Raw genomic sequence first — 24,589 nt, forward strand, 5'->3', positions numbered from 1 at the left:
ATACGGCTGGACATTTAATGAAGCAATTTTGGGTTAAGTACCTTACCCAAGGGTAAAGTGGCAGTGCCCAAGCTGGGAATTGAACTAGTAACTTTTTGGTTATGAGCCCCGCTCCTTACCACGATGCTACACTGCCGCAGACTCTCAGCTTAGCACTCCTTTTGTGTTTTGTACTTTGTCTCCGTCTCTGTCTCAGGAGGGAACAGTGTTGTCCACGTTGCTGTACCTGACAGTGGCTGTTTGGCTCTGTCTGTCTGACCGCACCCACTAATGAATATGCATCATGACTCAGCAAATCAGAATACGTTTGGCATCAGCAATGGCGGGGACGTCATTTTCAGTATTGAGCAGACAGATGTGAGTATCTGCTCAGGATTTAAATTACCTATGACATCATGCGGCTCTCTGAAGCTAAGCGGTGAACTCAGAGCACGGCTAAACAGAATTTCACCATGTTCTGCTAACAAATGGGATAATTTCAACCATCTGTCAGGAATGTGAAACGAGAAATAACTGTGTTATGGGAAAGTTATTTAACCAAATCTTTAAAAAAAAAAAAAAAAAACACTTCTCAGAACATCCTAGACTTGAACGCTGCAATGTGAGTAGGCCTACTCTCAGTACGTTAATGAATATCATTCACAGATTCACTTATGAAATGCGATCAAAGGGAAGCCTCTCTCAGGATTATGATTTAAGGTAATCTTATAAACACCCTTAATGCTAATCCTGCACATCGCTACCACAGAATGCAGAACTGAGTTTGACATGTTCAGAGTGCGCTGTGCACTCAGTACTTACTCTGAATCAATTTGCATTTTTGGATCCTTGTATAATTATTCTTATTCTTATTCATACTCTTACCCTTACTCTTATTCATATTCTTTTTACATTTGCTTGGCACATGCTCTTCAGAGATCCAGAGACACATAGCCTGCAATTTTTTTGCATGTTTCATTTGAATATTCACTTATATAGGTTAAATACAGGTTAAGTACCTTGCCCATTCACACAAACAGGCAACCCTTGGGTAAGACTGCTGCTTTCACATTCAAGACAAATATACGCTTTGTTCTGAGAGTAGGTACATAACTAGTAGGGGAGAGAAGAAACCTCTTCTCTCTCTCTCTCTCTCTCTCTCTCTCTCTCTCTCTCTCTCTCTCTCTGCCGTCCCTCCTGCCCTCCTTCCTCTCTTATTATTAATGAAAGAGCTGTATATGGATTAAAGATTCATCAGCTTGACCTCCACACACCTCTGTCGCATACTGCACCTCCCTCGTTCTCTCTCTCTTCACCTCCGTCTCCCTCTCTCTTCTCCTCCACACATCCACCCCCTTGCCCCGCCCTCCCTCTTTTCTTTCTGTTCACATCCATTTCACTCTGGCTGACGCCTTCCTCACATTGTTTTAAAGCGCTGCTAAGCTGTCTCTGCAAGTCTTTATATACCCTTCTGTCCCTTCACAGAACTCACTTAGCCCTGAGATTCTTTATATACCCTCCTGTCCCTTCACAGATCTCACTTAGCCCTGAGTTTCTTTATATACCCTCCTGTCCCTTCACAGAGCTCACTTAGCCCTGAGATTCTTTATATACCCTCCTGTCCCTTCACAGAGCTCACTTAGCCCTGAGATTCTTTATATACCCTCCTGTCCCTTCACAGAGCTCACTTAGCCCTGAGATTCTTTATATACCATCCTGCCTCTTCATACAGTTTAGTAAGCTCTGAGATATATATATGTATACCCTCCTGTCCCTTCACAGAGCTCACATAGCCCTGAGATTCGTTATAAACCCACCTGTGCCTTCACAGAGCTCAGATAGCCATGAGATTCTTTATATACCATCCTGCCTCTTCATACAGCTTAGTAAGCTCTGAGATGTATATATATATATATACTCTCCTGTCCCTTCACAGAGCTCAGTTAGCCATGAGTTTCTTTATATACCCTCCTGTCCCTTCACACAGCTTAATTACCCCTAGGTTTACCCCCCTTTTTATATACCTCATTCGTTCCATCCTTACGCCGTTCCATGCATGTGTCCTGCACTACTCTCACTGTTTGTTGTTCCACGACTGCTGGATGGCATTTGTTGTTGTCACCTTTTAAATCATTGTGTGAATGCACTACAAGACAAATTCCTTGTATGTGTAAAAGCATACTTGGCCAATAAAGTTTGATTCTGATTCTGATTCTGATTCTGTCCCTCCCACCTTAGTTACCCATGAGTTTCTTTATATACCAACCTGTCTTTTCATACAGCTTAGTTAGCAGCTGAGTTTGTTTATATATCATCTTGTTATGGTTATGGCACCTCTGTTTCTCACAGTGTCATTTTTTTTAACATGAGTGCCGGTTTGATCACAGTGTCAGAAGGGAAGATGATGTAATGAGAAAGTCCAGCTTTCATGGGTGTTGGCTGTTAGGGGCAAACCCCTCTGGTGAAAATGTCTTGAAAAACACACAGCTGTGCTTTCGTTCCCAAAAATCTGCTCTTCGTGCCTCCCTCCTTGCGCTATCTCGCCCCCCCCCCCACTCTCCCCCTCTACCCCCCCCCCACTCTCCCCCTCTACCCCCCCCCCACTCTCCCCCTCTACCCCCCCACGCTGTTTCTGCTCAGTTCTCCCCTTTCTCACCTTCCTCGTCCTCCCTCTGCTCCCTCTCTTTCTTCTTCTCCCTTCTCGATCCCCTCTCTCCTCTTTTCTCCCCTTCTCCCCTATCACACTCTCTTCCCCTCCCTCCCCTTTCAGTTTGCATTCTCCCCCTCTAACCCCCTCACACTGTCTCTGCTTAGCCCCCTCTCTCCTTTCTCGCCCTCCTTATCCCCCCTCTCTCCCTCTCTTCCCTCTCCCCCTCTCCTCCCCTCTTTCCAATCTCAACCTGCACTCTCCTCCTCCCTCCCCTCTAATTCCCCTCTCTCCCTTCTCACCTCCCATAAGAGAGTCGTGTTGATTGACACCTCCCACCCTCCCCGTGTCTGTAACACAGGCAGATGCATCCAGGCGGACTCGGGGGGGGGGGGGGGGGTGGGACGGCCGAGCAGTTCTTCATCTCTCATCTCATTCTCCAGACCAGGCTTGACCCGAAATCCCCAGAGGCCGCACAAAAGCATCATCCCCTTTACCCCCCTACCACACAGTGTCAAAGTTGGCTGGTCTTACCTCATGCCGGCCGGCTGCAGTCGTGCCTGGGAATTAAAGCGGTTGCACTGAAAGTGTTTCTGATTAGGACGTAGCAGCAGCTGCTCGGTGGAACATTTTGCGTCTGAGGAGGTGGTGTTGGGTTTCCCTCCCTGCAGAGTGGGTGCGTGTGTGTGTGTTTGGGGGGGGTGTGTTTGTTTTTCTCTGCATACCCTCAATGCCTTTGCAAAACAGCAAAAGAATAGTGTGTATGTGTGTGTGTGAGGGTTAGAGAGAGAAAGTGAAAGTTTTCTTTTTTTGTGTGTGTGTGTGTTTTTTTGTGTATGTGTGTGTTTGTAAGAAGAAATGTGAGAGAGCCCTGTGTGTGGAGACGAAGGTTTCTCTCTCATCTCTCTGGCTGGAATGACCTTGGAGACACAAACACGCACATGAAGGACAGAAGCCCTGAGAAAGTCTTCATGTGCTTACCACACACCTGTGCATAGTATGCACACACAAGCCAGACGAGTTCTGTGTGTGAGTGTGCGTGTATATGTGTGTGTTTGCGAGCAAGAGCGTTGTGTTTGTGTGTGTATATATATAATAGAAATGTATGTAAAATAGAATGTGTTGTGTTTTTGTATATGAATACCACATACACACACAAATCAGTTTGTGACACACATGCATGCCCAAAAATATGCACACATACCAGTGCCGAATTTCTGTCCGTATATGCTGCCTCCTACATCCCTCTCCTTTCCTCCTCTGCCCCTGATGATTCTATTCCCCCAGCAGTGCACCTGGTCTGTCCCTGAAGCCTGATGTCTGTCAGAATTCCTCAGACCGACATCTGCTCCTTCTAGACCTCCGAGTCTCCCTCGTAAAGTCCCGCATACCTCCACCTATCTATTCCCACAGCAACACGTGTCTCCTCCTCTTCCCACTTGTGGCCCCTCCCCTAACCTCAGATAACCCCTCCCCCAACCCTGCTTGGTCCCTCCTCCAGCTGTGTAAGACCCCTCCCCTTTTCCCATGAGTCTCTCCTCCCCCTTCACCTCAAGTCTTTAACTCCTGCGGAACACGTGTTCCTGGCCCAGTTAATCGGCACCCCTCTAGCCCTAACCCACCTATCCACCTATCACAGGGGGTATCCTCTCTTCTCTCTAGATTTGTACCATGTAATGATGTTACAGATGACAAATGAAGGCCAGGCTTTCAAATTCCTTTTAGAGGTTTCTTATTTTATTGGTTGCTATTTATAGTTTGCTTTAGTGGTGCTTCAGAATTGCTTCCGTTGCCTGGGCCATGTATGTGAATTAATAGTTAAAGAGGTACTCAAAATACTCTCCTCAACAGTTGTGATGTGCCACAGCTTAAGCATTTGCATGTAGGCAGTGGTCCAGTTCACAACTGCTAGAGCTACCACCTGCTTTCTGATCTGAATGGATGCTCATGTTTTCAGCAGCTTTACAAGATGCGCTGCAAAAGGTGAAAACAGTTCATTTGTCTGCTGTGGCTGTTATTAGCTGTTTAGTTTTAGTAGTACTCCCGGTTTTAAGGTGTTATCATGGGTGTGATGTCTCTCTGTAGCAGTGAAGCAGGAGGTGTTGACTGATTCAGGCCTGGGTGAGCCCAATTCATTTTGTTTCTGTGCGTGCTCCACACCAGCACAGCCGACTCCACAGCAAGGAGGTGGTCCTTTTTGGGTTGTCTGCCCCCTGGTGGAAGAGTGTAAAAGCCGGTCTGAGACTGCAGTGACACAGAATCAACTCTCAAAATAGACCGTCTCCCGGGATGGGAACATTGTCCAATCCAGTTATCGGAACAACTTAAGATATTGCCGTTGAATCTAGGTTGCAGCCGTTTTCATTTTTTTCCCCTTTAATTGACTTGATAATGATTTTTAAGCAGTAATGTAATGTGCCGACACCTGAGCGAAGACGCGTGTGTAAGCACGGCACAGCTGTGATGTTAGGCGCTGTTCCATTTGTTTATGGCAGCAAGTTTTACACAGAGCCCATTTTTCACATTCTTTAGTCATCTCTGAAATTCCCAGCTCTGAGGCCCTCTTCTCAGCTGTGATTCCAGCGCTGGGCGTTTAACAGCAGCGTGCGTTTAGCTCTGGTCCCCAGCCCTGCGATTCTCCCCCGTTTTCGCCTGTCCACTGCGGATATCCAGGGCTGCGTATTGACTCAGCTGTGACTCCCAGAAGCAACCCCCCCCCCCGGGGAGGGAGTTGTCAGCGCCCCCGCAGAGAGCCTCACAGATGTTCCAGCCCCAGACGGACTCGCTGTCCCGGGACAGCCCGGTGGGACGCACTTCGGGGAGAACTGGAAACATTTAATCCCTGTCATTCACAGAGCAAAGCACATGGAGAACTTAAGGCGGTTACGGCAAAAGCGTTTCGACCCAGAGTGTCGTGCCAGTTAAATCCTTAATTCCCGTTGGTGCTCCTGCTGACCTGGCTTCAGACAGAGCTGAGTAAATGAGACGGGTTACGTGTGGGGGGAGGGGTGGGGCGCAGGGGGGTCATTTCAGAATTTAATTGCCTGTGCCTATCCCCCCTGTGTGGATATCTCAGAGCATCCCACTCTCCCTCATCCTCTCCCATCTCCACCTCGGTCAGCAGTTTTTTCTGCCTGGCCCATGAGACCTTGCTCTGCTTCGTTCACAAATTGCTCCTCTATGACCAAACTAAAGCACGCACTAAAGCTGTGTTGCATTGTTCCAAGGCGCTAGTAACGCTGCGTCAGCAGTATATGCTGGAACACATCTGGAAACGGCTCGTGCACAGCACTGGGTTCAAGGCCCTCCTCGGTAACATAGTGAGTGGTTCAGAGATGGTTTCAGAATGCTACAAGTCACATTATGAAAAAAAGAAATCACCTTGATTTATCTCCATCCTCAAGTCACATAGATAAGAGCCTTGAACACAGCACTGGAAGACACACCAAGGTGTAGCTGACGAGTATTTTAGGTGTAGTTATTTTAGACAAGGTGTAGATTGGTGAATATTTTAGGTGAGTTATGGTTGATGAGCATTGTAGAGAAGGTGTAGCTGATGGGTATTTTAGATGAGGTGTAGTTCATGAGTATTTTTGGAAAGATGTGGTTGAAGAGTATTATAGGTGAGGTGTAGTGAGTGAGTGTATTTTAGGAGATGTACAACTACTGTAGTTGATGAGTGTTTCAGGTGAGTTGTTGATGAGTAATTTAGCCCAGGTGTATTTGATGAGTATTTTGGGTGAAGTTATGAGTGTTTTAATCCAAGTGTCAGTATGTGTCAGTGTGTAGTATAGTGGCAGAGGAGCAGAGCTCGTAACCGGTTCCATTTCCTGCTGGAGCCTTGCCGCTGTACTGTTGGGCAACATGGGTAACATGGTAAAAACTGTAACCTATGTAAGTCGCTCAGGAAAAGAGCGTCTGCTAAATGCCAATAATGTATTGCAGCGGTGTAGTGAATGAGTAATGTAGGCGAGGTTCTGACAGGGTTTTGGACCACCACGTGGAAGCGTCTGGACTCGGTGAGGCTCTGGCGGAGGAGACGTCGGCTGCGTTTTTTGGCGGTGCCGTTGCCGCTCATCCATCACCCGGGTCTGAAAAAACGGAGCGGCGCGCCTGCTCCGTCTCGGCCGCGGAGCCGTGAGCGGTTCCGCGGGGGCAGGGGAGAGACCGCCGCTGTCGATCACGCGAGCGGAACAGCCGCTTCTCGCCCCGCCCGCCCCCAAAACATCTCTGCGCGATGTCTGCGCCGGGGGCTTCTCTGGCCCTGCCTGCGTTTGTTTTGTCTCTGCAGTTAAGGAGTGAGAGCAGCACAGTCCATGCCTTCATTTCCACTGTGCGGGCAGCAGTGTGGCATCTTGAGCAGGGCTCGTAACTGAAAGGTTGCTGGTTAAATTCCACGCTGGGGGCACTGCTTTTTTTACCCTTGGGCAAGGTACTTAACTCACAGTTGCCTCAGTAAATGTCCAGCTGTGTAAATGAATGCCACGAATGTAATCTACTGTATGTATGTTGTTCTGGATAAGAGTGCACGCTAAATGACAATAGTGTAATGTGATGTAATGTGATGTAGCATGGTACTGAAACAGATCTGTGCTCTGCATTGGCAGCAGATACTAACGGTTAGTATGACGTGACAATGCTGGATGGTATCGTGGTTTTAAATCCAGGATGGGATATACTCACTTGTAGCCTTAAGCAAGGTGCTTCACCTGGATTATCCTGGTCAATACCTGTATTTAGAAGTGGATGAAATGTATGGGGTGGAATCATTTCATTTTCTTCAATGACTCTTCTGTTACAGCAGCTGAGCCCAGAATTGATTGCATTTGAATGAATTGAACTGAATGGGTCGCATCTTTTAGAAACCTTTTGCTATTTGTGCACACGGGCTCCTTATAGGAAAGGATCGTTTATTGCCATCTGAGCCTGTGACCCTTTCCACTGTAACAGGCTGTCTTAAAATTGCACTCTCAACCCCAAAACTAAGAAACAATATGACAGTGGACCCCCCCTGCCTTCGCTCCCATCACACTGGAAAGTTGTTAGTCATCGTGTGGGTGATCAGTCAAAATGGAGGGATCTGACCTGCTGGCAAAAAAACATGGCTGTCAGAGGAATATGAGGCTCAGAGGGAACATCTCTCTGCTCCACTGGCTCTCCAGTTCTAGCTGTCTGCTGTTATTCCTCACCAGGATCGATGCCCCCAGTCAGATTCGGCTAAAAAAGCAGTGCCGCGAATAGCGAAAAGGGAGTCTATTAAAAGAAAAGATGAGCAGGGAACGATTTCTCCAGTCTACGGCCCGAGCCCAATCAATCGGCTCGGAATAGCATTCGGTTTTCCCTCTCCTGCAACGAGTGCTTCCATGAGCGGAAACACGTCAAAGACCAAAGACAGAAGCACTGTTTCCTCACTTTTCACACTGTCTGGCCTGGCCTGTTTGGGATGAGGGGTTTGGGATGGGGGGTGGGGGTTGTAAGGGTTGACCTCTGTGTCGTAGTGAAAGGACCTGACAATCGAGTCTCATTCCTGGGAGGTTTCTCCCTCACTGAAACCAGTTGTGCCGCACACATGCTTCCCTACACACACACACACACACACACGCACACAGCCACCATGTGGAGGAGGACACTGCACATATCCCGGGCCATACGCAGGAGCAAAACAAAGTAAGTTCCCCCTTGCAGCCCCCGTTCCCCTGAGAGCGAGAGAGGGGTGACTTCGCAGGCCGAAGGCAGGGAGCGGGGGGTCAGACTCTTTTTTGCACCGGACTCAATGGCGTAGGACTTTGACCGGATCTGAGAATCCACCTCTCTCTGCCACGTTATCTGTTACCCTCTGCTGTGTGGAAGCCTAGCCCTTTGTACTGTCTGCATGTCTTGTTTTTTGTTTTAGTGTTGACAGGTAGGCAGGTTTCGGGGTTGCGACAGGCTTGCCTTCTGAGTGTGTTTTCGAAATGCCGCAGCGTTGATCTTGTACTGGGTCTGTACGGTGTACAGTGAAGCTCGGCAGGCTTCAGCTGCACCTTATACCGGCCCGGTTCAGGCCTAGTCCAGGCCCTTCTGGAGCAGTGGTCAGAGCAGCAGTGTGGAGAAGTGGTCAGAGCAGCAGGCTGAAGGAGTGGTCAGAGCAGCAGTGTGAAGAAGTGATCAGAGAAGCAGTGGTCAGAGAAGCAGTGTGGAGCGGTGATCAGAGCAGCACCGTGGAGCGGTGATCAGAGCAGCACCGTGGAGCGGTGATCAGAGCAGCGCTGTGGAGCAGGGGTCAGAGCAGCACCGTGGAGCAGGGGTCAGAGCAATAGCACTGAGCAGTGGTTAGGATAGCAGTATAAAGGGGTAGTGGTAAGGCTGCTTGGCTTTACAGCCACAAACCCCACACTGATTCATGTAACAGAGGTATTCAGGTCATATAACAGATTGAAACTGGTGTGCTCAGGGCAGTTCTTCCAGGGGAGACAGGGCACATGAGTAAATTTACTTTCTCTCTTGCCACAAATTCATTTTTTTGCACATCAGCACAGGTCATGGTCATGCATTTCTGCTATGAACATGGGCCTGGAGGAGTTAAACCCTTAGCCCTGATCTCCTCAGATGGCGGACTCAGTCAGCACGGACACGTGGGCCAATGCGCGACGCTTCGATGGGTTCTAGCCCTCCCTGAAACGCTCCGCCAAGATGACACAGCGCCTTTCGCTCCGCGTTCCGCACGCTTCCAGGAATAACAGGCGGCAGCTTCCGATGCCAAGGCTCCCCCCGTGTTTATTTTGGGGAGCGCGTGACCGATCCCTCGCAGCTGAACGTTCTGCGAAAAGGAACACCCCTCCTGTTATCCACCCCACCTCCCCCCAAACTGGATCTGGAAACAGCTCGATTGACCCAAGGAGGCAGTGACGCGAGTCGACGTCATGGGGGGGAGAGCTGTGGCAAAGGGTTACGACTCCTTCGGCGAGAGGGTTCCCTCCGGGCTTCGGCAGGGGAGCAAAAGTGATGCAGTGTTTACGCAGTTACCCGGCCAATTCATACAGAGCGGTTTCGCCTTGCGAGGCGTATTGCTCAATCTTATCGGCGCTCGGAGCGGCATAATTAACATTGTTTCCATTCAGTATGTCTGTGACATCTGAAGGGAAGTTAATCATGAGCAGAAGAATGCACTGCGTGATGCAGTCAGATTAAGTAGGCAGTGAGTGTGTGCATTTTGCAATTCCCGTGGCAGCGTCTTAGATAACACGACCCTATCGTAATTTCCTCCTCTCTTTATTCATTTCAGGGCAGAGAAGACAGAAGTATTAAGTGAAGACCTGCTACAGGTAAAGACGCCGACCACAGATGGTGCCTGATGTGTGTGTGTGTGTATGTGTGTGTGTGTGTGTTTGTTCTTCTCCGGTCTTAATTTTTTAAAATACTAATTGTAGCTGGTAATAGACAGTACAATAATTTGGGATGGAAGTCATGTCTGCAACTCCCTCTGTCTGTATCTGTGTGTATGTGTATGCGTGTGAGTCTGTTTGGGTGTGCGTGTGTGTGGTGTGTGTGCGCACATGCGAGTCCATGTGTGTGTGTGAGAGAAAGAGTGAGAGAGAGAGGCTGTTAAAACAGTGTGAGCTCTCCCCAGCCCCAGCCCCCCCCCCAGCATGTTCTGTCAGCATTCGTACCCTTGCACGAGATGGTGCGTGTGTGGGCGGTTGTCAGGATGCTCTGAGCGTGTTCAGTGGTGCGTGTCGCACGGCCAGGTGGAGAAGCGCTTGGAGCTGGTCAAGCAGGTGTCCCACAGCACTCACAAGAAGCTCACCGCCTGCCTGCAGGGTCAGCAAGGAGTGGACGTGGACAAGAGATCGGTCAGGTCACCCTCTGTAAGTGTCCCCCCACAGTCCTTCCATCTCCCACTGACTCCCGCTAACATGCTACCATTTGGATAACATAACTGGAGCGCTACCTCACAATGGCCATCCAACTGCGTTTTAAATCCCTACCTTGCTGCCTTGTGTCTGAAAATAGCCACTTTTTTTTTTTTTTCAAATGCCAGGCAAAAAAAAATAGGCAAATTTAAATACTCAAAAAGAAAAGAATGTCTCACCAGAGGCGGGGAGCAGGGAGAGATGGAGCAGAAGCTGGATTTATGAATGACATTTTGACATTTGCACTGAGTCACTTGGCAGACTCCCTCATCCAGAGAGGCTTAGGAAAGGGCACATGGACCACGCTACACACAGGAAACTGCAGACCACGTCCGAGCATGTGTCAGTCTGTGACGCGGGGCCGCAATAACCCAGCATCATGCATGAATACAGAATAACTGATACAGTAAAATAATTCAGATGCATGTACATTGAGTCCCTAAAGCACTACACAATGGAAAGATTAAGAATAATAAGCGTCACTGGCGGGATTGTCAGTGTTTAAGCACAGTCCAGATCTCCCTCTTTTTGTGCACTTATAGTTGAATGAAAGATAAAAAAATGAATGAAAAGTGAAAAAAAAATGAAAAATGAAATGGCATTATTCTGGTGGTTTTAATCACATGATGTGTTCAGTGAGAGTAACCTATAGGACATGATGAGAGGGTTACATCCTCTCTCTTCTCATTGGTCACATGCTGTGCACAGTAAGAGTAACTTGTAGGCCACGACGAGAGGGTTATATCCTCCTTTTTTCCCACTCAGAAAAAGCTGCCACTGACAACACTGGCCCAGTGTCTGGTGGAGGGAGCCGCGGTGTTGGGGGATGACTCTCTGCTAGGGTGAGTTTCATTACACACACACACAAACACACACACACACACACAGACACCCAGAGGCACAGGCCACAAAGGCACTCACACACCATATTTATAATTAAACATTGACCATGTGCCACATCCATCCCAATGATTTTTAAAGAGTCCTGACATTTAATGGATTGTAACGTCAAGCTCTGGACTGTCTCTGATATATTGTCTGTGACCGCAGTCCACACACCCAGCACTGAGGCAGTGCAGCATGTTACAGTGAACTTGACCTTTTGAAGCAATCACAGAAAATACATGCGCCTTGGTTGCAGAGGAATATTATCTCAGGTTTAAATGTATTTTTGTTCATGTAAATATGTCACCGTCTCTATGGAGATGGTCATATTTATTTCTTTAATGTATCTTATTCCTCTAGCCTGCCACTGGTGTTCGTGTGCATCTGACTGCCTTGTGTTGGAAAGATAAAGCTCCACCCTAAGAGCCAATCAGGACACAAAGTCAGAAATTCAAACACTGTCTTCCCCACTCTGCTCTGTGAGCCAGTTCCCTCTGTCACTGGCTCAGATCCTGGCTCAGCTCGATTCTGATTGGCTGTGGCCTGGTTTTTACCGTGCTCTGATTGGCTGTGGCCTGGTTTTTGCCATGCTCTGATTGGCTGTGTCCCGGTTCCCGCGCAGGAAGATGCTGAAGCTGTGCGGGGAGACGGAGGACAGGCTAGCCCAGGAGCTCATCCTGTTCGAGTTCCAGATCGAGAGGGACGTCATCGAGCCCCTTTACATGCTCGCTGAGGTAAAACCGGGCCAGAACAATCCCGACCCCCGTCCCCAAATCTGTTACCGCTCCTCTTTATTTACACAGTTCATCGCAATAAATAAAAAATCGAGGACTTTGTGAATAGACGCTGTATTGTTCCCACATGCTACAAAGCCGGAGCTGATAGTCGTGCTTTGAGCTACGGTAGATCCAACAGACCTCAGGTAACACAGGTAACAATGGCCTTTTAAAGTGCCAGGTGTGTGGTTTACACCAAGTCCCACGGAAGGTGTGACAGAGCTGTTTTTGTTCTGCATTTCCCCTAAAAACAGGCCATGAAGAGGTTTTTCTTTTTTCTTTATTGTTGTTTGTTCTGTGTTCTCCCGTTCAGGTGGAAATCCCCAACATCCAGAAACAGAGGAAACATTTAGCCAAGCTGGTCCTGGACATGGACTCCGCCCGCACGCGGTCAGTGCTGCCAGCGCAGGCAGGGGGGTGTGTGTGGGGGGGTGGGGGTGTTGCCAGGGAGAGAAAGGGGCCTTGTGTGCCTCTCCCGTGCCGCAGGCGGGAGAAACCTCATCTCCTGTGAACCGGGCCGGCCAGGCCGGACAGCGCTCGGGCCTGGAAATGTCAGCCGGGTTGTGTTGCGGGGAGACCGTTTGGCTCGGGGTCTGGCTGTTGCGCGGAATAGCTTCCCCTCTCCTCCCCTCCTCTCGCCGAGCCGCAGGCCCCTGGCCCTCTCCTCGGGCTGTGGGACGGCGCCAGGCCGCGTCCCTGCCAAACCCTGTCACGCACGCGAAGGATAAAGGGCTAAGGCTAAAGCTCAACCAGGGGAACGGTGTGAAGTTGAGGAGTGTGGCAGCAGTGTCGTATAGTGGTAAGGAGCAGGACTCGTAACCGAAAGGCACTGCTGCTGTACCCTTGGGCACGCTACTTAACCCACAATTGTCTCAGTAAATATCCAGCTGTATAAATGGATAACATTGTAAAAAAACACTGTCATTTATGTAAGTCACTCTGGATAAGAGTGTCTGCTAAATGCCAATAATGTAATGTAATGTAATGAAAAAGGGGTAACAAGGAGTCGAGATAGCCTGGTAGAAAGAAATTGAGTGGGATTCACCATAACGTATGCTGTGTGTGTGTGTTTGTGTGTGTGTGCGTGCGTGTGCACACTGCTCTGTATGTACCCTGACTGACAGGAAGGATGTCCTGCCTTGTGAATGTGACATTCTTTGACATAGTACCGCCCGATGTAAAACACTTTGTGTGTCTGTGTTGGTCCGTCAGGGAGGTTGGATCCAATCAGACAGGACGGGCACAGAGGCGAGATTCTCTATCAGACGCTCTGTACTGCCAGCAGGCCGCCGACTTTTGTTTGGGGGGGGCTGTTCTCTGGTTCTTTCTCTCCATCCTCACATTAGGCCAGCTCTCTTTCTGACCTGGTTTCCCTGCCGGTAAATCTTCCCTCTCCGCTTGTCCAGCCGTTGCACGTGGCTTTGCAGAGAGGAATACAATTCAGGCTCCCGGCACTGGCTCATGTCATTCTGACGTTTTCATCTGATGTTTTTATTCTTTTTAAGCGAGGGTGGATCCCTGCCCCCTCTGTCAGCTTTCTCTGGGCACCCATCGATTTTTCTCTGTGGTGGTTTCGCAGCAAAAGGAAGGGAGGGAGTGTGAGAGAGAGGGAGAAGAAGAGAGAGAGGGAGTGTGAGAGAGAGAGAGAGGAGGAGAGACAGGGAGCGTGAGAGAGGGAAAAAGGAGAAAAGGAGATAGAGATTAGGAGTGTAAGAGAAAGGAGAGAGAGAGGGAGCATGAGAGAGAAGCAGAAAGAGAGGGATTGTGAGAGACTGACAAAAGGGGAGAGACTGGGAGTGTTGAAGGGTGGAGAAAGAGAGGGGATGAGAGGGAGAAGAGGAGATAGAAAGAGAGAGAAGGAATGTGAGCCAGGGAAAAGAAATGGAGAGGAGGGAGCGAGTGTATGAGAGGCAGAGGTAGAGAAGCAGAGGCATGAAAAAGAGGAGAAAGGGAGCGTGGGAGGAGGGCGTGAGTAGGCGTGTCAGTGGGAGGCATGACAGCACAGCTGAGAGCTACAGGCCTCTGATTGGTTACATTTAACCCTTGCTGACCAATTACAACAGTATATTTACATTACAGTTACAACTGAGACATATATGAAAAGCAGTGTCTCAACATATAGTAAAGCGGTTTGCTAACCCATCTCCACAGACCCTGTAATCCAGAACATTCTGCTCAAATGGTACAATGGCAGTGTCTCGCCTGGGCATGTACCCACCTTCCCACTGACCGTGGCTCTGTGTCCTTGTCTTCTCTCTCTCTCTCTCTCTCTCTCTCTCTCTCTCTCTCTCTCTCTCTCTCTCTCTCGCGGTCGCCCCAGAGTTAACAACGCTCTAGTTCTCTCTGTACCAGATCGGGTCGTGCGTCACCGAACGTGAATTTTTCCACGTGCGTCTCGGAGGAGCCGAACACGGCGCGGAGTTGGGCGTTGGAGAGGCGGGCGCGGTCGTGATCACCGCGAGAGAGACAGAGGGTTGTTTCGCGTTAGCCCTGCGGACGAGAGGCGGCGTTTCCTCACGCGATCTGCCCCTGTGACGTCAGACCTGGTGTTCGAAGGGGGCGCTGCCGAAGGCTTCCTTTCTGATCTCACCCATCCTCAGGAAGTGTCTGTCTCGATCAGCTCGCCCGGAATGAACTAAACCGATAGAGATGCGCTGTTATCAGCTTCAGGCAGAGGGCTGGCAAGCATAGGGAGAGGCTTCTGAAGGGTTTTGGATCAGATCTCTGATCAGGGAATGGGAAAGAAATACTTTCATGTATTTTTGTTTATCAAATGTTGATCACGCACTGTTGTGTATCCAAAACATGGCTGCAGATTATAGAGATGGTGTGTGTGTGTGTGTGTGTGTATGTTTGTGTAAGTGTGTGTATGTGTATGCATGCATGTGTTTCTCTGTGTGTACATGCAGTCACACCCTGTGTGTCTCTTCTCTGACCCCCCCGTTCCCGTGTCAGGTGGCAGCAGTCCTCCAAGTCGTCGGGTCTGTCCAGCAACACGCAGCCGACGGGGGCCAAGGCCGATGCCCTGAGGGAGGAGATGGAGGAGGCAGCCAACCGCATGGAGATCTGCAGGGCAAGTCTTTCTGTCCCTCTGTCTCTCCCTCTCTGTCTCTCTCTCTCTCTCTCTCTCTTTCTGACTGTCTCTCTCGGTGGCTGTCTCTTTTTCTCCCTCAGTTTACCACTTTTTCACATCTCTCTGGCTCTCTGTGTGTTTCTCTTTGTCTGTCTCTAAGTCTTGGTCCTTTTCTCATCCTAAACTGCACTTTTTTTGTAGTTTTGAATATATGATCTCATGTGGTAAATTATAGTTTATGGCAAAAAAAAGATAATGATTTTGTGTCTCTTTTTTCCCCTCTAGGATCAATTATCAGCCGATATGTACAACTTTGTGGCCAAAGAAATAGACTATGCAAACTACTTTCAGACAGTGAGTATGTCTTTGATCGTAATGTCGTAGCTGCTACGCCTACAGCGGTCTGTTAGAGAGATTCTAAAAGACGCTCTCCTCTCCACCCCGCCAACCCCCAACAGCTAATTGAGGTCCAGGCCGAATATCACAGGAAGTCGTTAGAGCTCCTCCAGAGCGTCCTGCCCCAGATCAAAGCACACCAGGGTGAGTCCGCCGCCCGCTCCTTAATTCTACTTCCTGTCGCATGTTCAGCGGGGTGCCGCTGGGTGCCTGTGAGGTCTCCGGGGCAACCATGTCTCAGTACAGAGGCAAATGCTTCTGCACTGCCACTGATCACTGTGACTGTGCATGCTGATCAGCATTTTGACATCATATTTGTACTGACATTGTATGCGGTTGACGTGGTACCCGCACGGTGTGCAGTAGATAAGCCGACCTCTGTTTGATGTAGCGTTTGAGATGCTGTTTGATAAGCTGTTTTGCACGGTACCCTTCGTGTCTGTAGCCAGATCTCTGATCTGTGTTTGATATAGTGTATAAGTTGTTTGATGTTGTTTATAAGCTGTTTGATGTACTGTCTTGCATGGTACCCATATTGTGTGTGATGTATGATCTTATCTCTGTTTGATGTGGTGTATAAACTGTTTGATAAGCTGTTTTGGTTGATATCATTGTTGTCTGTGGTCTATGAGCTGATCTCGGTTTGATGTTGTGTATAAACTGATTTATAAGCTGCCATGCATGGTATCCTCATTGTATGTAATGTATGAGCTGATCTGTTTAATGGGATGTAGTGTCCTGGCAGTCGTTGCAGTAGTTAACTGATTTCAGGCATGGTTCTTGTAGTTGTGTGTTGTGTTTAGGTCTGGATGGAAAAGCTGTGGTATGGGAAGTAACTGTGTATGTGTATGTGTGTGTTTGCGCACATGTGTGTGTGTGTGTGTGTGTGTGTGTGTAAATGTGTGTGTTGTGGGACAGAGGCCTGGGTAGAGAAGCCATGCTATGGGAAACCCCTGGAGGAGCACCTGTCCATCAGTGGGAGGGAGATCGCCTTCCCCATCGAGGCTTGCGTGACCATGCTGCTGGAGTGTGGGATGCAGGAGGAGGTAAGACTCCCTCCCCACCCCAAACACCACCCACCGCCACCCCCATCAACACCACCCCCGCCTCCATGCACCAAAACTGGACTGCTCACTCATAAATCACTGAATCTCTGTCCACCTTGCCAAAACCTGGATGAGCCACTGATAAATCTCAGAACCTGTTCCCCCTTGCCAAAACAGGACTGGGCACTCAAAAATCTCTTTCCCTCTCACCTGGACTTGTCATTTTACAGCATCTCATTCCAACAGGTGCACACACACACACACACACACACACAAATACCAATATTGTATAGGCTACCCACACTCTTTTTCTCCAAAAATGACTGCTCACTGCACGCTACATATCTCTCTCCGGTCCCTCTCGATAAAAACTGGACCACTCGCTGAAGTTGCATTTCTTTGAATTTGTTTTTTTTTTTTTTCTTAATTAAAAAGGAAATTGAAGCTAGCCCATGTTACTTTCTTTCAGAACGGAAATAGTTTCCCCTCAGGTTAGTTTTAGGTGTGACTGCGATCTTATTGGACGGGGAAGCGATGGTGGGACTCGTTGTCCAATGAGCACGGAGAAGAGGGTTTGTCCCGCTTGCCCCCTCACTTCCTTCTTCCTGTGTGCACCCGCAGGGGCTGTTCAGAGTGGCTCCCTCTGCGTCCAAGCTGAAGAAGCTGAAAGCCTCGCTGGACTGCGGGGTCCTGGACGTGCAGGAGTACTCCGCCGACCCCCACGCCATCGCAGGTGAGCCGCGCCCGCCCGCGCGATGCTGTCGCCGTGACGACGAGCATCCCCCGCAGCCTTGTGTTCCTGTCACCAGCGCGGTGTAGGCACCGCGGGGTCCCTCCGCTGCGCTGTCTCGGCCATCTGTAAAACCTTAATTATTCTACAAGCACACTGAGACAGTGCACCTGGAGCTGTACTCAGAAGGGGCTGTGGACTTCACTAGAGGATTCACTGGACAAATAGTTATACACACACACACACACACACACACACACACACACACATCTCCATATATTCATGCACATGTGTATCTTCATATAGGCACACACACATCCAAACATGCACAAACACACACATACACATGTACATCTTCATAAAGACACACGCACCCATACACACATAAACACATCATACAAGTAAATGTTTATATAGACATACGCACCCATACACACACAAACACACTCACTCACACATAATGCTGCTGGACACAATTCCAAGCATCCTGCGGCATCTATTTGGGGCTAAAATCATAGATTATGTGAAAAAGAACTTGAAATCCCAGCAATCTGGACTCATTCTGTCCAGCTCCCCCTACTGCCAGGGACACGTCAGAGTGACTCCTGTTCCCTGTGTGGGGAAGCTGCCGCTCATGTGTGGGAACGAGCAGATGACGATTCCTGTTTGTGGGAGATAAAGACCCTGCTCTCAGGTGCAGCAGCAGCTCTCAGTGGCCGGGATGCAGGCTGAGAGCACCTTAACAGGCTAAGCCCACATGATTACGCTGCTTAAGCCTGTTAATATTAATAACCTCAGAGCTAAATGGAGACAGCAGAATTCCTCTCTGTGTGTGTCTCCCAAAGGAGAGGGGGGGGGAGGCATGTCAGGTTGCGTTAATCTTCCACATGCAGGGAATCGCGCAGTCTGAATGCGCCTTACCCCGAGCCGTAACTGAACGGAAATGTTCTCTAAAAGGCACTGAGTAAATGCTAAATAATTAAATTTAATGTGTTTGCTTAGCGCTAACACGTGAGCACGTGTACGCCTATACATGTGGGCGTACACGCTCCACTCACACACACACACATACGCTCACTCTCAGACAGACATACAAACACACACACACACACACGCTCACTCTCAGACAGACATACAAACACACACACACACACACACACACACACACACGCTCACTCACAGACACACATACACACACACACACGCTCACTCACAGACACACCCACACACACTCGCGTGCGCACACACACACACACGCACACACACACGCTCACTTTCAGACACACATACAAACACACACACACGCTCACTCACAGACACACACACACACACACACGCACACACACGCACACTGAAAGACGAACAGAAGCCGAGTGCCAGAGAAGCTGTAACAGTCCCCATGCCATTACTGCAGGTCGGGGGCTACTGCAAGCTCCTCAACATCTGGAGGAAGGACCTGCAGAACGCATTCATACGCCATGTGGAAGACAGCTGTTCCCTCACATCACACCGCTGTTGTTTTGCAGACATCCATGCAGACGTCTGGGGGCCTCCCGCACTCCCTTAGCATGTTCTGTCACCCGTTTGCAGTGTTGAGTACTTTAGGCAGAGCGCCTTGCTCAAGGGCGCCGTACAAGCACGCTCTCCTGCGTTTGCAACCCTGCAACCCTCTGAGTGGAGGTGGCACAGCAGCCGCTGTCCCCGGCCGGTCGCTCCGCACCTCTTCCCCTGAGAGCAGCGGATGAGTCACGCAGTGTCAGAAGCGTATGCGTACGTATCGCTCCCTCAGCAGAAGTGAGATTTAAAGCGCCGGAGCCAGGAACGCACAGCGGTGAATGTGAGCGAAAGTAACAGCTAGGTTCGGTCAGAGCCAAGCACGCCAGCAGGCTTTCCTGCGTGTAGGTCACATGACCCAGGGCTTTGCACACACTCCACCTTACCAGGGGTGTGGCTGTCAGATTTGTCCTGTTTGTTACCCTGGTCCCTCTGCACGTAGCACCCAATAGCGTGGATATTCACAGTCGTTAGCTGAAAGCTTTTCCTTTCCTATATTTCTGCCACTTTGTCTTTCTCCTTCTCTGTCCCCTTCTCTGTCTGTTACCCTCTGTCTGTTACATTTCCGTGTCTGAAAGAGAGGTTTGGAGCTCTTGATCAAAAGGTCGCAAAATGTGACGTTAATGAAGGAGTTCTCTGGTTTTACATGCTTATTATAGGTGGTTGTAATGATTTTTTGTTCAGGGGTTTTCACGGTCTTTGATTGTTTATGTTTTTGTTCATTTTTGTCCTTTCCTATTTATTTATGCTCCTTTGACAGCTATTAAATACAGCTCTCTCTCTCTCTCTCTCTCTCTCTCTCTCTCACTCTCTCTCCCCTTATCTCTCTCTCTCTACCCTCTCTCTCTCATATCCTCCCCCCCAGGTGCCCTGAAATCATACCTACGCGAGCTCCCTGAGCCCCTGATGACCTTTGAACTCTACGACGAGTGGATCCAGGCTTCCAAGTAAGGGAAATAAAAGTTAGGGATGCGTACCTCTCTGCTGGTCCTCTTTGATTCGATGTAAAAGTGTCAGATATTGTTATTTTAGTAGTGAATACTGCAATAAATAATGCTGAAGAATGGTGTTGGTGATGTTTTACCACTGCGCTGATGTAGAGCAGGCAAAATGACAGCGGGCGAGAGTTACTTGATCCAGTAAATTGTCTGCGATCATTGCAGGGTAGGGAGCAAAGTGGTAAGAAGAGGGAGGCTCATTTTAACAGCCTGTCGCTCTACTGAAATTTCCTGTCATATCCAACAGCATTCAGGATCAGGACAAGAGGCTTCAGGCATTGCTGACAGCGTGCGAGAAGTTACCCAAGGCCAACAGTAACAATTTCAGGTGAGTCATCCTCTCTCCCACCTCCTGTATCCTCTGTCTCGCAGGTCCCTTGCTTTTCATTAACACTGAACCCTCCATGCCTGTTTTAATAAAAGAAATAAAAAAAACCCCACTTTCCGGTCAATCGAATTTTATATAATCTTCTGCTCTTAACAAAGGGAACGGCACAGAGAGCTTGACAGAGGACATTTCACGTAAGCGATGTAAATTACAGCAGATAAACCGTAACTTGAATTGAAGAACACTTGGGGCTTTGGCAACGGAACATGCGTGACCGAGAGTAACAAGTAAAGATGCCGTGAGTGGTGATCAGAGTGTCTTTGATCTGTACAGGGATCTGCCCGAATGGAATATTGTACAGTTCTCTCTAGTATGGGATCACATAAGAGATTAGCTCTCAAGAGGATGGAAAAATAACAACAAAAAATGTACACTGATGAGATGCGATCATGTCCCCTCAGACCACGAGTGGCGGCCAGAGATTAGCTTTCAGAGTAAATCCACTTGCTTTTGGTAGGTCGCAGAATTAGGCTACGTTGAAAAGCAACTAAGATGCACCAGAGGCACACAATCACAGATTTGAATTAAACAGTGTCCCAGATTTATGGCCAAACCCCGAAGGCCCGTCGGCATCACTGGATCAATGAGAAGTCGGTGAGGGAAATGCTGTTAAATGAGATTATTGTTATTTTCACATCATTACCTTTTGAATCAATAGCTTTTTAAATGACTGAGTGGCAGGACGCAGACAGGAGCAGGTGAGCTGTTTTGATTTGTTGTCATTATTCTCCTGTTTTGGTGATGTGAACATCCTCTTCTAAAAAAATAGCCAGAGGGGACACGCGGGGATGTGATTGGTGTCATTGGGCCGCTGACATTTCCGCATGAAGACACAGCCTAAGCAGGCGGACGGTAATGAAACGCGTGATGTGACAACAAATTAAATTGCGGCCATTTTTCATCTGCGAGAGTTTTTTAAAGGGGGAGGGGGTCGGTCTCCGCAGCTGTCCCCAGTTGAGGAGAGGAGGTCCAGCTGCGATTTAGAAGGAGGGCTGTCGCACGCCATCTCGGGGTGAGCCGGCCGAGCGTGATCTCTCTCTCTCGCCCCCGCTGTGCGGGGCGAGGGGGCCAGATGCGCGCTCGGGTGACGTCAGCCGGGAGGGAGCGTCTTCCTGACGGTGACATTGCCCAGGCAGTGTACTGTGACAGCGTAATCTCCCCGCTGAATTGGCCTGTCTGTTTCAGCTGCACCAGGGCAGAAGCAACACTCAGAGAGAGAGAGAGAGACAGAGAGGGAGAGAGAGAGAAAGAGAGAGAGAGAGAGAGAGAGAGGGAGAGAGGGAGAAGGGAGACAGAGAAAGGAGAGAGATAGCATTGAAGGGAATAGAGAAAAAGGAAAGGGAGAGAGGTGTTGTAGGGAAGGGAAGAGAAAAAAGAGAGAAAGGAGAGAGGGAGGAGGGAAAGGAGAGAAAGCGGTATTAAGGCAGAGAAGAGAAAAAGGAGTGAGAGAAAAGAGAGAGATTGGGTGTGAAGAGAGAAGGAAGACAGATAAAAGAAAGAGGGAGCAAGAGAAAGGAGAGAATAGCAGGGGAGGGAAAAGAAAAAGTGTGAGGGAAAGTGACAGAGATAGGGAGAGGAGCAGAGAGGGAGAGAAAGATGGAGGGAGAGAGAAAGGTGAGAAGAGAGGCAGAGAGAGGGAGCAAGTTTTCAAGATAGGGAGGAGTGAGAGAAAAAGAGAAAGTAGATACAGATCGAAAGAAAGGAGAAGAAATTGAGCAGGCTGCTGGGAGGGGGAAAAATTACCCACTGTCATCTCCGAATCACACAACCCGGCTTATTTTTAGCCAGCTTTTTTTATTACTTCCTCTAATTCATCAGGCCCCGTGTGTCTGTTTTTGACTCCCAGTGACAGTCCCTTCAAACCGAGGCGAGCAGAGGCGCTGCCTGTCCCCGGATGTGTCAGGAGCCCCTGTGCTTTTTCGGGACCCTGCAGAGTCAGCACCGAAATATTAATAACCTCCCGAGTCACACGGGGCCAGTGGATGTTAGAGGGGAGGATGTGATTCGGGAGACCCAAGCAGACGGATGTGCCTCTGGCTGTCAATAAGGATTTGTTCTGGTCTGCCCCCGTGCGTGTCCCATCGAGACATGGTCACAACTCACACCTCACACCCCTGTTTGTGTCTGTGATCTTTGTCTTGGCAGATATTTGATAAAATTCCTGGCCAAGTTAAATGAGTACCAGGATGCGAACAAGATGACCGCAGGGAACATCGCCATCGTGCTGGGGCCGAACCTGCTGTGGACGCGCACCGAAGGGTAGGCCCCGCCCCCCTGATCTCTTCATTCACCTTCACTGCACTCCTGCGGGAACATACTGGATTACACTTTTAACTTCTAATCTGTTTTTTAATTAATTTAGATCGTTTGTATCGTGGACTTTCAGCCCCCAGTAGGTTTGTAGGGATTGGGAAGTGACTCTCAGTGACTCCCAAAGTGGGTGGAGCTAATATATATGTATCAGAGACATACCAATTTGAAGCCAATGGTGGTGATTAGTTAAAAACAAGAAAGTGATTTGATTGGTTAATACAAATCTGTGATCACTGTGGTGTTGAGCCCGGTTTGTACAAGTCTGTGATCAGTGGGTGTGGTGAGCCTGAGCAGGTATGATTACAAAAACTGTGCCGAGTGCGTGGCAACACTGCATGTCTGATTCTTGAGGATGTTGCAGTGTGAGAATTTGTTAAGCACTGAGCTCTCAGTTGAAAACTCTCAGATTGGTAATACAAATGACAGTTGTCGTTAGCAAAAGGAGGAATGTCGTACTGCAGCTTGATCTGCACTGGGTAGGATATGGTTGTAACAACGTTCCGGTGACGTTGGCGCTCCCTCTGCCCCTTCCAGGAACATCACAGAGATGATGACCACCGTGTCCCTGCAGATTGTGGGCATAATCGAGCCGATCATCCAGCACGCCGACTGGTTCTTCCCTGGAGGTGAGAGAGAGAGAGACAGAGAGAGGGAGGGAGAACGAGAGCAAGACAGAGAGAGAGAGAGAGAGAAAGAGAAAGAGAGAGAGTCCCTTTTGATCTTGGTTCTCATGCTCCATTCATGCAGCACAGAAACATTTTTGAGGCTCTGAAAGACTAACTTGAATGGTTAATTATAACATTACATACAGACAGTGACATCTATATGCTACATTTTACAGAAGGACCTCTGATATTGATATGTTAAGCCACATTCAGTTTCAGCTGGATATTTACTGTAGAAAGGGATAAAGAGGATAAGAAACTTGCTCTATGGCACAACAGCTATGCCCCACCTGGGACCCAAACTGCCAGCTTTGAGGTTATAACCCCTCACTGATGTGTGCCGTACATTCTTCACAGTCTATATCCAGGCTAATCGAATCGTCTTCCTCCTCCTCTTCTTCCTCAGAGATCGAATTCAACGTGACGGGGAACTACGGCAGCCCCGTCCACACCAACCACAACGCCAACTACAGCTCCATGCCCTCGCCGGACATGGACCATGCCGACCGCAAGCAGCACGACCAGGGCCGCCGCCCGCTCAGCGTCGCCACCGACAACATGATGCTGGAGTTCTACAAGAAGGACGGGTAGGGTTCCCCTCTCTCCGACCGGTTAGGGTTAACCGCCCCCTCCCCCTCACTTAACCACTGACGGACCCCGTGTCCCCATATCCACCACCTGCCATTGGCCTTACACTTCTCTCGTCCTCATCCTCATCGCATTGCTTATCTCCTGGCAACGTGCTGCCATGGCAACGCCACGCAACAAGAACGGCTGGGGTTAAATGGAACACCTAAAAGACCAGTATGCACAAACCTGGATGTGACTGTGGCTGTTTCAGGCAGGAAGATGAGGGTAGGTTTCACCATTTTAATTGTACCTACGAAGCGTGTGTAAGCGCCCCTCCATAATGTTCTTAAGCCAGTGGAGCACATGGCATCCTCTCTTGCGCAATGATGACAGATGTTGATCTAAACCATGTGTGTAAACACACGGCCTGAAGGGAAGTGCTTTGCTTATTGGAAGCCATGACTTCGGTATGTGAGTTTCCTGTCCTCAGGAGCCTCAGCAGTCAGTGCTTATGTCTGTTTATGTGACATGAAAAAGCCATGCATTGAGCTACTCCCATCCATCACAGGGCAACTGCCCCAGCACAGTCTTTGCAGTCTAATCGTCATGTGGAGAAGTTACGGGCCTCTGTGCTGACTCAGGTCTCTGTGCTGACTTTTGTACTTGGTTGGGTTGTG

The 24,589-nt window shown here is 49.1% G+C and overlaps 1 protein-coding gene across 5 annotated transcripts in view; it reads left to right on the plus strand.

Annotated features, from left to right (window-relative positions):
• The window catches only part of LOC118776883 (rho GTPase-activating protein 44-like), a 75,614-nt gene that overhangs the window by 38,624 nt on the left and 12,401 nt on the right, over positions 1–24,589 (plus strand). For all 5 annotated transcript variants that reach the window (XM_036527507.1, XM_036527524.1, XM_036527533.1 and 2 more), the window contains exons 2-16: positions 9,891–9,930; positions 10,354–10,473; positions 11,284–11,360; positions 12,026–12,137; positions 12,493–12,569; positions 15,135–15,252; positions 15,538–15,606; positions 15,711–15,792; positions 16,567–16,694; positions 17,316–17,427; positions 19,844–19,925; positions 20,224–20,304; positions 22,510–22,623; positions 23,212–23,303; positions 23,749–23,929. In XM_036527507.1, coding sequence (XP_036383400.1) covers positions 9,891–9,930; positions 10,354–10,473; positions 11,284–11,360; positions 12,026–12,137; positions 12,493–12,569; positions 15,135–15,252; positions 15,538–15,606; positions 15,711–15,792; positions 16,567–16,694; positions 17,316–17,427; positions 19,844–19,925; positions 20,224–20,304; positions 22,510–22,623; positions 23,212–23,303; positions 23,749–23,929 — 1,485 coding nt within the window. The remainder of the gene's footprint in view (positions 1–9,890; positions 9,931–10,353; positions 10,474–11,283; positions 11,361–12,025; positions 12,138–12,492; positions 12,570–15,134; positions 15,253–15,537; positions 15,607–15,710; positions 15,793–16,566; positions 16,695–17,315; positions 17,428–19,843; positions 19,926–20,223; positions 20,305–22,509; positions 22,624–23,211; positions 23,304–23,748; positions 23,930–24,589) is intronic.

This window comes from Megalops cyprinoides, chromosome 1 (assembly GCF_013368585.1).
Source record: "Megalops cyprinoides isolate fMegCyp1 chromosome 1, fMegCyp1.pri, whole genome shotgun sequence".
In the NCBI taxonomy this organism is placed as follows: Eukaryota; Metazoa; Chordata; class Actinopteri; order Elopiformes; family Megalopidae; genus Megalops; species Megalops cyprinoides.